Source organism: Micrasema longulum, unplaced genomic scaffold (assembly GCF_059751315.1).
Source record: "Micrasema longulum isolate JH-2025_06_02 unplaced genomic scaffold, ASM5975131v1 h1tg001775l, whole genome shotgun sequence".
Classification (NCBI taxonomy): Eukaryota; Metazoa; Arthropoda; class Insecta; order Trichoptera; family Brachycentridae; genus Micrasema; species Micrasema longulum.
In genome coordinates, this window is record NW_028278950.1 from 455,927 (window position 1) to 472,003 (window position 16,077).

Genomic DNA, 16,077 nt, shown 5'->3' on the forward strand with positions numbered 1-16,077 from the left:
TAAATTTAAATTATTTTATTTTACACGTTTATGTACATTATAAAAATGTTTCAAGGCATACAACGTGAAAAAAAATTATACTTAAATTTAAATATACAAAGATAGTAAAATGAAAATACCCAGCAATAAAAGAAATGGGATGCCATCTCTATGATTTTTTTTTCACTAATGTGAAAGATATCCGAAGATATACGGTTGAGTAAAGACATTGCTCTTCCTACTGGCATTACCATTGGCAGGTTGGTTCTGCAAGCAGGAAGATACAACAGCTTAAGCTGCAGATGTCTAAGGTTATCATTAGGAAAATAAAGAAAAATACTCTCCATTACACCTATGTTGATCGTAATACCACGGATTAATCTGAAAAAATACATAAGCAAGTATGCATTTCTTCTTTTCTCCAAATTATTGTAGCCAAGCATTCCCAGTATGAAGTCAGACGGGTAACCACGGATAGTATCCGCACTCCCTTAAGTAAAGATACCCCAGAAATTTCTTCTGAACCATCTCCAGCATAAAAGAGTACTTCAATTCGTGGGGCGCCCAGATCAGAGATCCACACTCAAGTCTGCTTCACACCAATGAGTTATAAAGAAGCCTAAGAAAAAGAGTATTCAAGAACACCTTAGTTGTTCGGAGAACAAATCCCAATATTTTGCGCCCACTGCCACAGACAGTGCCTATGTGAGTATGAATTTTAGTTTGGCATCAAACAATATACTTCCCAGTTCTTTGAGAGTGGCAGTTTGCGTACAGTACCCCATAAAAAATATGTTACAGTTGCCAACAGTTTAGTGATATTATTTTAAGTTACAGAATTTTTCGTTTATCATTATATTCGCCTAATAACCCAACTATTTGCCAAGATATTTAATATAATATGCTAGTTATAATATTATTGTGTTAAATAAATATCATGACTAAAATACATACTACAAAATTTAGCCTCTTAATGTATTTTACTTGCACTGAAGACCCATTTATTGTACATGATGTAAATCACGATGACACAATAAAAAAAGGATGCATTGAAGTATTTTTTAAAATTTAGTAGTTACTCTCAAGTCAAAATCCTGCCAAAAAAAAACAATCGGAAGTTAGTCACCATCATGGTGCAGTGTGTTTGCCTGTTATAAATAAAAACACAAAAAAAATGAAATGCAATAAACATAAATCCACTCTATGTTAATTTACATCGTGCCGTGCAAATTTTTACGATCGTATGAATGAGCCAAACACCTAATTTACTTAATCAGGTTAATAGGTTGTGTAATTTTTCGTCAAAAGTGCTGTTATTTCATTTGTACAACAGTTTTTTTTAAGACAATCAATAAGCTTATGAAAGCCCTAACAGATTAGCAGTAATGAGTATATATTGTATATTAACACTTTATTTAAACAATCCTAAAATCTATTTAAATTTACAAAGGTATAATTATGGCATAATCTAGGCGGACATGGCAAGTGTGTCATCGCGAATCAAGAGTGGCAACACCGCTTGCTTCTTGAACGCTTGCCCTTGATAACTTGAACAGATAAACAATGAATTATTTTTTTTTTAAAAACACTGTCATGGTGCATGTTTAACTCTTTTTTTTACATCATAACAGGCCAGAAGGCCAAAACTTGAGAAAAATCACATTATTTTTTTGTATTCTCACCGGGTATCAAGCCCGAACCTTTAGTGTGTGGGTCAAGTATCTTGGCAATAATACCCCAGAAGTGGCTAATTGTGATTTTCAAAATTTCTCATTTATGAAAAAAGCAACTTAATTTAGCAGTTGCTACCGCTATTATCTTTTGAATTCAAAATGTTAATTTTAATTATTCTGTCCCTTTTAAATATAGAACAGTTGTTTTGTAATATTTTATTACGTTGCTTTATTTAAGGGTGACCTCCAGTTAGCAATATCGTGTTTTTTTTATTTGTAGAATGTAATTTGATGTGGCAAGCATTAATAAAAATGATTTGTATTTCTCTTTTCGTTGAAATGATTTCAATCGTAAAAGGTTTTTTTTTAATGGTACTTACCCCAAACCAACCATTCAAGCAATATATTGGCCTGATCGTTATTTATAATTACGATTTGTTTATTCCTTATTATTTTATCAATAAAACATATTATACAAGTAATACAACATATTATAATCCCAGAATTAAAAAAATGTCTCTGTTAAGATATTTTTAGAATTATTATTATGTTCTATATGAAAAAAAGAATATGTACAAACGTCGACGTTAGAACTTCAAATATTAAATTGAAAGTCATTATTGCAGTGCCTTCGTATATCTTATTATACCAAAATCTAATTTTGATCCAGAATAAATAATTTAATCAATTTGATGCTCGGAAAATAATCAGCATTTTTATAATAACGTGCGACAGCTTTCAGAAGATATAACCTCATTTTAATTCACCCCCGGGGTGTTTCTTTATTATGAAGACATCGTTTTATCCACAAGAGGGTGTGTGGAGGTGAATTATTGTTCTGAGCAATTATGTCTATGTACCGTATTATATATAAGGTTTAGTTTTTATATTTAATACCTTAACCTTAAGAGAGCTGGTAATTTTTCAATTTTAAATTTAATTTATTAATATACATGCACATTACAAAAAAGAGATCCGGTTTTTTAAATAGATAATTAATTCATATAAAAAGTCGTAGGTAAAAATAAAAAAACACGTAGCTAAACATAATATTTTGAGAATAATGTGTTAAAATAGTAAGAAAATTTTGTAACGAAAAATTCCCTCAGAGGCGTGAAAAATGTCAATATACAAAATAATATTGTTCAACATAGAGATAGCCTTTCCAACAGGCATAGCGATTGGCAGGTTGATCCTGTTTATTGAAATGTGGAAGAGTCAATGTTGACGCTGTCTTAGGTAATTATCCAGAACATAAAAGCTAATGCTCCGCATAATTTCAGGTTGTCAATAATAAATAAATACATATTCCTTATTGTCTTTAAGCTGTTAGAACCAATCATACCATGGATAGACTCAGTGGGATAAAGCCATAGATAATATCCGCACCCTAATGTTGAGAAACCGAAGAGATTTCTTCTGAACCCTCTCTACCATTAGAGAGTACTTCAAGTCAAAAGTCTCCAAATCATCGAGCTCTTTTCAAGTCTACTTCGCACCAACGAGTTATAAAGAATTTTCAGTTCTCGTGTATTACCAAAAACCCTTGTACATTTTAAAGACAAATAAAAATTAGTAAATAATTTTGACGGTGTCAAAATATTGTGGACAAAAGGTGAATTTTATTCTGAAGAAGTTTTAAAAAGGTAGAAGGAAAGAGATAACATTTTGGAGGGATTTAGAAGTCTCGACATTTACATTACTTATAACCTGACATCAGTGGCGAATAGTAATTTTATTTACAGGTAAACTATAAAAAAAAATATACATATTTGTACCTATAGAGAAGGTACATAATATAATTTAAATAATATTTAGTATAAATTGATATTGTTCTGTGATTCAGTGTGATACAACAACTCTCATCCATCCTCAAACGACGTAACATCGTGATATATTATATTATATAGGTATAGATATATTATCCGTTACATAACTCATTAAAAAATAAATAAAAAATAGCACTACGAATTTAGTAAATATTAAATATTCAATTAAAATGTCAACTGGCCGAATTTTTATAGAAATTAATAGTGTTAAAAACGGCCGCGTCGAGCGCCATATTTTCTGCAATATGACGCATGAAAGTAAATGGTCTAATGTCAAAAGTAACATCTCAAAGAAAAATAGCCCTTAAGAAATAATGTTTGAAATATTTTTTTCCAAATCAAGAATCTCCAAATAATTTGTGTAATCTGCAAGTTTAATCTAGGAGAAAAAACCCGCCTCGAGATTCAAAATAAAGTATACTTATTTGTTTGAAAAAATAAGCTGAAATAATCGGCTAGTTTCTAAACTCAACGCAGGCGCTGGGCGCGTTTTATTAATATTAATATTTTTTGATAATTTTTTTGTTTTTTTCATGATGTATTTATGTATAATTTAATTTTGTACGTATTATTATTATTTATTGCTCCTATTTCTTAAATTTCTTACTATAGTATTGAGTGAGTTTTTAAAAAACATATCTCAATTATCATTTCAATTATGCTTTTATATATATATATTCTTTTTCTGTTGATTTACATGATACTCTAATTTTGTTTTTTTTTAATACTACTATATTTTACTATTATTTTGCTGATTTTAATGATACCACTATTTTGTATATTCTATTATGTGTGATTCTTAATTTGTATAATTTACATTTTAAAAATTATTTCTGATTATCTTTTCTGCATTGTATTCTTTGGAATTTGAGTATTTATTACATTTACCTTTTTTTCTAGATTGTTATTATATGTCATTGTAATTTGATCTAATTAATTTTACCATGTATTTTTATTTTTATTTATTGTGGCTTGATACGGGCATAGCCTAAAAAGCCTTAATAAGTTAATAAATATTTAATTTTGTTATTTTTAATGAATAAATAAATAAATTTTATTTTTAATGAATTAAAATAAGATAAAAATAAAAACGGTGGAAATGACTAAAAATAAATAGTTTTTATTCATTTATTTTTCTGTGAATAAAATTACAGTAAAACATTGTAATGGTAAGCTGTGCATAATCACTTCTATACACGATTCGCCCCTGCCTGACATTCACTAGTTTAAGTGATCACTTAACGCACTGTGTATTCTTCTACTTTCTGTACCATATCAGGTCTCCCCGATGCTGGCGATCACTCTGGAGTAGGCATTATCGTACGCCGACCAGAACAGCTCCGCAACCCCGCACCTTTTCAGTCGCGAATGTCCCTCACCGGGACATCTGTTGCCTTCAAACTCCACGTATTCCGTCAATCTTTCCCATCATAACTAACATTGTAGAAGCGTTTATTTGGCCCAGATTTGAGACGTTTCACTGCTTCATTAAGGACAGTCATTCTCTTTTGGCTCATTTCAGCACCTCCACGTTGGTCATTAAATCTGTTCACGGGGTTCTCAGGATACTCCGTTAAAGCCACATTTCAAAAGCCTGTAACACCAATCAACCATAATTTTGTTACATGAACCATTGTCGCTGATTTTATTTTATTTTGCCTGCTGAATCCGAATGTGCTATTAGAATTTGCCCATCACCCTTTTTTTTTAAATTCCATGTTTTATTCCTGTATTACCATATCTCGTCTCTCATATTTAAGGTGATTCTAAACGAAAGTATAAACTTTTCATTGATAAATGGCGCTTTTTTATTTTTTATTGAAAAATGCCGTTTTTACGTTTATTTTTACTGGAAAGTTAAAAAACTTGGTTTGCGGAAACTGTACACTATATTGATTGTAATATAAATATATAATTTAGGTCCTTTTCACAAAATGGTGTACAAAACAAAAAAGATGATAAGCAATATTTGTTTTTTTTCGTTTTTTTTATTTAAAACATTTTACATTCATTCGTTGATTTACAGATACACAGTTTATAGTGACAACCAAAAACGACCCTGTAAATCTTCCCAGACATTGTTAAGTATAGACACATGGCACTTGATTATCTCAGTTTTAAGTCAAGACTATCATTGCTGAAGAATGATTTCATGTCATTGAATGCGGTTCGTGCTATCTCTATTTTTCATCTAATTTCCTTAACAGAGTCGAGATCAAGGGTGGTTTGAATGCCGAGGGGTGTAATTTTTTTTTTAAAGAAAGCAGCCGTCGAGTCAAAAATACTTGTCCAAGGTTGAATCACTCCTAATAAATATGTTTATATAACCCTAACGGGTTTTCAATTTTTTTTAATAAATTTTTAAAAAAATGGCACTATAAAAATTTATAAAAATTATATTTTCTATTATTATCTGAAGTATTTAAGCAGTGGAGAGATGGCTAAGTATGATATGTCACTTTTTATAAATTTTGAAGGAGAGCAATTTGAACGTGTTATGTGCTCTGAAAAATCCTAATTTTTGTTAACAATCCTAATTTTATTGTCAGTACATGCATCAAACATTTTTTCCGTCAATTTTTTCCTTGCCATACCGTGTTTACACAAAATGCTGAAAAAAAATTTTTTTCCAGACTTCCCCGACATCATATTTAGCCATCTGGAATAAATACGGTAAACTTGTTTAACAAACTATTTTTAGCCATCTTTCAACAGGCATAACACACCATATTTGGAAATACAGTAATGGTTGACAAAACAAGGTATGTTTGACATTTAATTTTTTGCCGTCTTAAAAAAAGGCAACAAAACAAGAGTTTGACAAATCATTAATTGCCAACAATTACTCCATTTCTTAAGATAGTATATCACGACTGTTTCAAGGTGATGTTTTTTGTAAAGTGACATACCTCAATTTGCCATTTTTCAAATAGAAAAATAGGCATATTATAAAGTGACACGGCTAATATTCTTTAACCGCTAATACAGTGTTTTTGATTATCATATAAAACATTGTTATATAATATTTATATGGGTTTTTGGGCGGAAGTTGAAGGGCCGGCAGCTGGTCGGTTTAGAGGAGCCAAATAACCCGCGACGGTGGCATGCTTCTCGGTTTAGTTTATGCACAGTGCCAATATTACTACTATCAAAATTTTTCGTTATTTTTATAATTTTTTTACAATTTTTTTTATATTTGTATGTGTTTGTTTTTTCGCATATATTATTATGGTTACTAATCGTGGTAACTGGAACATAATATGAAAATACTGTAAATGAATGCCTTGACACGGATTGTACCTAGTGAGGTGTCCATATAAAAAAGGAAAATAAAAAGTTTTTTGTGAAATAAAATAAATATATAAACTCTATTAAATAAAAAAAAAATGTAACCAGATTGTAGATCTCATTGAAAGGATTTTAGTGATTCATATAACTTAATAAATCTTAAAAAGTGACATATGCTTAGCCATCTCTCCACTAAAAAAACCTAGTGTTTGACATACTGGAAACACCCATAAACTGTTTTCAAATATACATTTTTTTTCCTTTAACGAATAGTTCTTAAAAATATTTTTATCTTATTCAACAGTCAACTTTTTAGATATTTGATACTCGACCTCGTCTCGAATATGAAAGACGTTTTGCTTTGAAATGTGACAACTTATCAAAAATACAAAAAAATACGAAGCAATAAAATCCCTTAACTGAAGGATTGTTGAAAATTTTCGGGCTTTAATTTCGGAAATAGTTCAAGGTTTTGTGACTGTATAGGGACTATTGTTTAATTATTTACAAAGGTAAGATCCATCCCTGGCTAATTTATTTTCTCCCGTGGGTTCAATCAAAGGAAAGATCTCTGGATAATTCAAAAAGTTTCCTACTGCAAACACGTTTTGTGAAAAAGTTCTAACTGTAACAGGATGATTTATGTATATATTCGGTCTTGAATACAAAACGCCACATAAATTTTACTAACTCACTGCGTAGAGATGTCAAGAAAAAGGAGGAAATAAATGAAAAGTGAAACACAACACTAAAAACTCAACGCTTAAAACTCCCAAAATGTTGGTAGAACTATTTACACCTTACGCTATTTTTTTTTCAAACAGAATCAAAATATCTGCTTGCCTTTTGGGTTTGTTGATAAGTTTTTCGAAGAAAACTCCATCAGAATTTCAAAACTGAAAAGTTTATAGCAATGTAAGATTTTTACTTGATTATACAGGAGCTTTAACACCATTTAGAGATGATGGAAGAAAATTTAAATTTATTGCATTTTATCGTATTTATTTCGAATACAAACAGACAAACAGTCTAAATTTTTATATTAAAAATATAAATATATGTATTAGGGACTGCTATCTAATTACGTGTACTCACTGAATTTTAATAAAATAAAGCAACGGTTTTAATAATATAAAATGATTTGTAATTGAAACAATTTTCTTAAAATAAATTAAAATGATAGAAATAGGGACAAAACATAAAGAATGTGGGAAGAAAAAGAAAAGAAAGTTAAGGATGGAGGATGAATGAAGGAAACAAGGAATGTAAAAAATGCATTTGATTTATGACGAGAAATAAAGAGAAAAAAAAAACAAAATGTGAATTAAGGCGTATTGTTGTGAAAAAAATTCATTCTTCACAATAAGTACGTGCAGTAAAGATTTTTAATTAGAAAAATTGTCTTTTTTAAAGTGAAACATTAAAACAACATGCAAATAATAAGTTTTTAAAAATACAATTTTCGTCGATTTGCTTTTTTATGGTTGAGATGGGGTTCCACCGAAAAACGGTAGTTGAGAGCGAAAAAATTGAGAACCGCCGACTTTTGCCACATTTTTTTTCACGTATACTTCTTTTATTTTATTTTATTTATGTACACGGCACAAATGCATTTAATGAACATAGATATAAATACGTTTAACATAACAGTGTATACATACGAAGGATGTTTAATGTACACGGTTTTTCAGGGCCAGACCGCAAAACTTCAGAGGAACATTCCGCATGGTAAATTAAAAAGAAATCCCAATAATATTTTACCAAAAAGTTATTAGAAAATAAAAAGTAAAATCTTTTATATTAAAATGTAGTAAATCCTAGACACACAGTCCCTCCATAAACCCCTACCCCTCTCCTACCGAAGGAATATTTCTATGAAGTTTCGCATTCTGACTCTGTGTATACATGTGAATAATATACAGAATTGGTGAAATAGCTATCCAAAATTATGAATTGAACTCTCTTGAACTAGATGCTACTGCTTTTGTAATAGTTGTCTATAAAAATCCGAATGTTTCATTTACGCTTTTCTTGAGTATTGAGGATGGGAAGATGGTTATCAAAATTTTCAATTTAACTCCGAGTGTTTTATCTAAAATTTAATTCAATATCTTTTTTCAGGTGTCCGGAGACGAGCAGCGCCGCCTTTGTAGTGGGGGCGCCGGGATAGGCGGGGGAGGCGGTGGCGGATCAGGGGGTAGGGCGCCGCCCCCCAGGGCTCTGGTCTCCGCCCTCACGACGTATGGCTCCGTGGCCTACCAGCTTAAAGACGCTAACATGGAAGCTACAGGCACGTGTGACTTTGTGTGCAGGGCTATGCGCATTGTTAACAGAACAAGTAAGTTAATTTTATCCGAATGTTTTTAGTATGGCATAACGCATGTAGATCAATACTTGAATTTATTCATAGAGTTTCATCTTAAGAGGCCAATATCTCGACAAAAACGAAAGAAATATTTATTTTTTATGTATGATTTGTATGTATCTCAAAAAAAATGAAGGCATCATTGAAGAATGTGGAAATCTTGGAATTTACTTAGGCTTATCACCTGTCATTAACTAATTTTAGTGATCACTTTACACACTGTGTAACTTACACAACTTAAACATTTTTCCATTATTTGAGACTTTCTCATAGGAATCCCTATTTATTTTATTTATTTTTATTTTATTATTCTCATTAAAACAAAACACATTATAGAATTTATACAATGATTTCTTTATGTCAGTAGAAATATATGCATAAGATGTGTCTTAATTACATTATGAGGATAACTTTTAATATAACATAATAATTTTAATGTTATTTACTTGTTTTAGTGTATCGGTTTTATAATAGTACAAGGTAGTGAGGGTGAGTAAATATATATTTACATTGTGTGAGGGTGTGTGTATATGTGTATGGGTGTGTGAGTATTGTATTTATGCGACAATGTGGAATGAATATAAATGGACTTATCGAACAGTGATAATAAGAAATTATGTGTTTTTTAAAACCTTAATGAGAAAACCTATCAACAACCTTATCGATCGATGTAAAATTATTAAGAACGCTCCGGCCTAAAATCCAAATTTAAAAATATGTAAAATTAAAAAAAAGTAAAAAAAACTTATAATTACCTTCCCCATTACCTAATTATTTTTTCATCTCGATTGAGATAACTATATTAAAAATATTTCGTTTGACGTAATTCAGCATCAACAACAACAACAATATCAACAACAGCAGGTAACAGCAGGTGACATTTCAATTTCTGCGTTCCGTTTGAAGCTATGAGCGAGAAATTTAAACTCTTTTCTCCCTAACCTGGAGCGTTTTATCTTACCTTCCTTTGTTTTTTTTTATCCGTTCGATGCTTAGAGAGTCTAATTTTAACAGACAAAAATAACCCTAAATTACCGTTGATAAATTGATAATAAAATTCGAATTCTTTTTTTTATATTTTTTTTATTTATCTTTTTGTACATAATGTTATTTGTACATTGGCGGGTTTTTTGCCAAATGGCAATTCCTTCCAACCAACCAATAAAAAAAAGTATAATTTTTATAATTCAAGTTACAGAACATATTCAATAGAAAATGAAGATTAAAAAGCTAAAGATAAATAAAAATAAAAATAAACGTATTTGTTTATAAATAACCTTAAATCAAAACTATTACTCAATAGGAAAAAAGAAAATAGAGGAAAAAGGAAAGGAGGAGAGATTAAGGAAGAGAAAAGAGATGTTTCTTCAGGCGTGATTTAAACAGAGATAATGTATCAACAATATTTTGAGTTTGGCCAAAGTTTTGAAGACAAGGACTGGATTTGACTCCCTAGGGAGCTGTTTATATTAACATATTACAACATATATGAACAACATTTAAGAGAAGTCTAGGCATCTACAGGGCTTATGACCTGTCAATGGCTGGTTCAAGTGGCCACTTTACACACTGTGTAACATTCACAATTCTGCCTATATTCGAACATCCACATTCCTTAAATTCTTTCATCTGTTGATGTTTGTGCGTTGCCTAGTATGTAGGTGAAATAATTCAATTAGATGAATCTCACCCGCATAAATAAAGCTTTCAGCTCTTTAACTTCACATAAAGTGTGTAAATTGGCCACTTGAACCAAACATTGACAGGTCATAAGCCCTGTAGATGCCTAGACTTCTCTATATGACCTTCTCTTAATGTTCTTCATCTCTGTTGTAATATGTTAAGAGATAATGTAGTAACATCTTTGATGCTAGATGGGAGATGAATTCATAGACGAGCCGCATGGACAGTATATGAGTTAGAGAAGAAAGAAGAATTGTGGATGGATATTAAGAGAATGCCTTGAGAATAAGAACGAAGAGATAAACCATGAACTGATGAGCGTTGAAAATCACGCAGGTATATAGGAGCGTTAGGACTATAAAGTACATTGAACAGAAGTGAGAGGGAGTGATAGTCTCTCCGCTGTCTAATATTGAGCCATTTCAGTTGCCTACGATAATCAGAAATGTGGTCATATTTCCTAAGACCAAAAATGTACCTTATGCATGTATTCTGAAGTCGTTTAAGTTTATCGAGTTGCTCACAGCTTAAAGCATCAATTCTCGTGCGCGAATATGACAGAAGCAATCGATTCTGTAGTAATAATTTTATAGATACCGTTTTCGCAAATCTGTTTTAAAATAAATCATCATCATAATCATTCCCTTTCCGCACCTAATGGTGCATAGAGCACTGCATTGGTACACCAATCGAAGCCTATCTTGATCAAATCGGGTTGTGGTTCTGTGGCTAGTGTCTCGGACTCACAGACCAAAGGTCTGTGGTTCGAATCCCACTCTACCCCAACTTGATTCCCATTTTCAAATAGTGAATTATTTACAACTCGTTGAAAATGGCCCTCAAAATTAAATATTTGGGTAAATCATAAGAACGCAAATATTTCTTTTTATTAAAAAAAAAAATGTTACATTAAGGTAAGATGATCAGTCTCACGCTTCAGGTACCCGTCCAGGGAGTATGAAATATTTTGGTGTGAAAAACACCCTTTAAAAAGAATAAAAAGATCAGTCATGTCGAGAATCGAACCCGAAACCTCTCGCATGGTAGACAAACGTGCTGACCATTACACCACAAGGCTGACATAAAAAACCTGTATGTTGGAAAACTACAAATTTCTTTTTTTATCGTTGTAACCTTAGTCATTGCATCAATTTTGATTTTATAAGTACCTACTCTCTTATTTTACCATCTGCATATTACTACAAAAAATCTGTATAATAAATGTAAACTTGATATTTTACTAATATTGTATCTGTACACAAAATCGACCCAACTTCAAACCGAATCACGTATTTTGGTCTTTTAAGAATAAACCTGATCCGCAAATTCTTAACCCCTTCAGACCTGAACAAATTCCCGAATACCTTAAAATAAAAACGCATTTAAATTTTCAAAAAAAAATTATCATTTGGGTGGTTTTAAACGTACACCATAAAAAGTTTTTCTGAAGTTTCGCGGTCTGACCCTGAAACACGAGCATTATTATTTTTATTCTATAACATTTTTTATTTTATTTTTATATATTTTTCCTAGTTGTGTTTTCCTTTATACTTAGGAAATGATTGTAGGTTTAATTTAATAAACACTGGCATAAATCGACAAAGCAAATTCAACATGCATGTGTCATTTGACGACAGGTAGTATCGTGGTGCAGTTAGTTAAACGATCAACTTTGAAACTGGCGTCGCGGACTCGATTGCTAAAATGAAAATACAAAAATATTTTTTATCAATTGGTCTGGGTATTGTGGTGATTTTTTCATAAAATTCTTCCACGTCACCTCTCTTCCACCTGCTGACAAGCCTCTAAAAAAGACGCTAAGTTGGTTTTTTTAATTAAAAAAATCAAATGAGTTTATTTTGAGTGCAATATATTTTTAATTTGTCTTATATATATCATATAAGAGGATGATAAAAATTTGCTGCTGTCAAATATAAAAAACGAGCTTTACTGCGTAATGCCGACAACCAACATGAACAGAAAAAAAAGAATGCTTGTGGATACCATTAAATAAAACATAAACTAGCTGAATTTTAATATCGAAGTTTTTAAACTTCGTGTATATCGTGCCATGATCTCCAAAACATCGTAAACGACAAAAATTAAATTTTATTGGAAAACACCTCTTCCTCTCAATTACCAAGGAATGCACTTTGTGAATCAAACTTTTCTAAATACATTTTAACTATTTATTTTATTCATATCATCAAATTGAAAAGTCCGAAAAGAGTTTGATTTTCAAAAAGAATTCCCTGTTACTAGGGAAATATCACATATCACAAATACCAATAATAATATTTCACCTTAAAAATAAAAACGACTTAAATAAAAAAAGGCTTTAAATGAGTTTAAAAAAACGAAACATTCAGGTGGGAATAGGACAAACCCGTAACATCTGTCTCTTTATCACTCAGAGAATAAAGATTCCGTGTCAGTACGGAAGCGACGCAATTAGTGTTGTGGTTACATTGCTGTCTGAAGAACGCAACGCAGACAAACATCACAGAAAGCCGGTTGAGTCGATTTTATTCCGATACAAATTATCTTTGTAATTGTTTCGTTCCGACTTACCAACAACGTTTCTGAATTATTTAAGTTAAGGTCATTTTATTACTAAGATCATCGATAATCTGATTGACTTATTTACGTTTGTCATTTTGTAAATAAATAAAAATATGTGTTGGGTGCCCTGATCTGACTTATATGTTAAGTATGTCATTTTCTTATTAATCAAAGTGCTTTTGTTTGTTTTTCTTTTCTTATCTAATAATGACCAATTAAATAAACGTATAATAATTTATTTTGATTACGCTTTTTTTCATAAATTCATGGCTGAAAGCTTTCGGTGTTTACTTCGAAAAATACGAAACAATCGTCGAAAAAATACGAAGGTGTCACAAAAATTTACATTCTTCTTTTGCAGTTTCCCAAAAAGTTGATTTTTTTAGTTCAGTCGTTTGCGTCATAAATGTGAGATATGTGAAATAAATTGAGAAAAATCAATTGTACAAAAGCATAGTGAAAAAACATTTTCATTCATAATGTTAGCGACAAAACTGTCAAAAAATACGCCTTCTCAAAAACGCGACATGATTGATCGTAGCACTCGTGACGTCAAGATTCAATTTCATTTACAGAGTTAAGCATTTTTGCTTACTATTTGTATGGTCCGTTATTAAAGCGTAGTTTTACAAAAGATTTAACGTTGCAAATTATATCGTTGTTGTGCATCTGGGTACTGTATAGTTTATATAACCTTTTTCTGCAGACATAATGCACAAGTATATGTTAATAAACTCGGATTAAATAATATGTATACAAAAGTTTATTCTTACAAAGTACGTAACTGGGATGCAAAATGTTCATTCAATTCAACTTATTTATTTCAAACTAACACAAACATAACGAACTTAAATTCAAAACGTGTACGTCTTGAATATATATCATAAAAAAAAAATAGCATGAAAGAGATTCTTGATTCTTCTTAAACAGAATATCTGAGTGGCTCCAAATTAATAAACTTCAGCTTAATGTTGGAAAAACAAAATACATGGAGTTAGGAAGGAAAAAGCCAAACCCAAGGATGAATGTACTTATTGATAATGAAACCATAGAAAAGGTTAATGAAATGAAATATTTGGGGATAATACTTGATTCAAAATTGACATTAAATGCAAATTTTGAACACGTTGATAAAAAAATATCAAAAAAAATATTTTTCCTTAGTAGATTGAGAAATAAATTAAATAAAGATACTGCAGAACTAATTTACAAAACAATCATTCTTCCACATATAGATTACTGCTCAACAATATTATTTTTAGCAAACGAAGGAAATTTAAATAAACTAGAAATTTTACAAAATAAAGCGATGAGAATAGTTCTTAAGAAAAATAAATATAGCAATGTAAAAAAAATGAGAGATGAACTAAAGTGGTTATCTGTAAGAAGGAGACTTAAATTTAATATGTTGATATTTATACATAAATTTTTTCACGATAAATTACCAAAATATTTTGAGGATAAAGTTGTCTTAAACAAAAATTGTCATGAATATGCTACTAGACAAAAGGATAAAATAAGACTACCATTATTGAAAAGAGCTGAGTCGCAAAATTGTTTGATGTATAAGGGTTTAAAAATGTATGATGAGATGCCTGAATGTATGAAGAATGAAAAGTGTCTGAAAGAATTTAAAAATAAATGTATGAGTTACTGTAAGGAAATGTAAATATATATAGATGATGTAAATGTACATTATATTTTATATTAGTTTTAATATAAGCTAACTTAAGAAATAAATAAAAAAATATAAAAAAAGTAGTAGGAGAATCCAGCTCCGGAAAACCCCTTCGGATACATGGAACAGATTATCATCAAGAGCGATGTTGTTCAGCATAGCGGTAGCCCTTCCAACAGGCATAACCATCGGCTGGTTGGTCAAGTATATCGGAATATGAAACAATCTATTCTGACGATGTTTTAGGTAATTATCAGGAACATACAAACCAATGCTCATCATAATCTCAGAATTATCGATCATACCGCGCAACAATCGGTAAAAATGTGTAGTAAAATGCACATTCTTTTTAGTCTCTAAACTGTTGTAGCCAAGCATACCCTGGAGAAACTCGATCGGGTAGAGCTAAGGATAATACCCGTAGCCTCTCATGTAGAAATGTTTGAATGCAAATCGTGACGCAATGCAATGCAGCGTTTTTAATGCAGTGAAGCAATGAAAAATTTTAAAAAGTTATTGGAAAGCATTTCATAGGTTCGTATTAATTCATGATTGTAAAAAAAACGTGATATTTCCCGATCGTAATGAATATGTAATATTGTTTTTGTCAGTTGCGATGTTTTGGCGATCAAAGCTCGATATTTTAATAAAATCCCGGCTGAAAGGGTTACTTTTTACGAACAATAAAGTTATTTGAATATTCAAATAAGCTTTTTATGTTCTATGCTTGATCAAGTAAATTCGCAAAGTAATGCGTATTTCCGAATTATTTTCTTTTATGAAAAAATAATCCTAACTTTCTTCCTACCAGCTGCGATTCAAAAATAAGAAATTGTGAAAAAATTCGATTGAAATAATATTATTACAACATAGACAGTGAAAATTTTTCAGATGGAAATATATATTGATTTATTAATATACACGGCACGCAGTGCCTTTTACCTTACAAAGATACATATTTAATAGATAATGAACACTTCTATATAATATGAAAAACGAAAAAAAACTAATTGAAAAGTA

The 16,077-nt window shown here is 30.6% G+C and overlaps 1 protein-coding gene across 1 annotated transcript in view; it reads left to right on the forward strand.

Annotated features, from left to right (window-relative positions):
- LOC148274036 (uncharacterized) overlaps positions 1 to 16,077 on the forward strand; it is a 296,176-nt gene that overhangs the window by 268,276 nt on the left and 11,823 nt on the right. Inside the window, exon 5 of the mRNA XM_088237724.1 lies at positions 8,891 to 9,107. Coding sequence (XP_088093850.1) covers positions 8,891 to 9,107 — 217 coding nt within the window. The remainder of the gene's footprint in view (positions 1 to 8,890; positions 9,108 to 16,077) is intronic.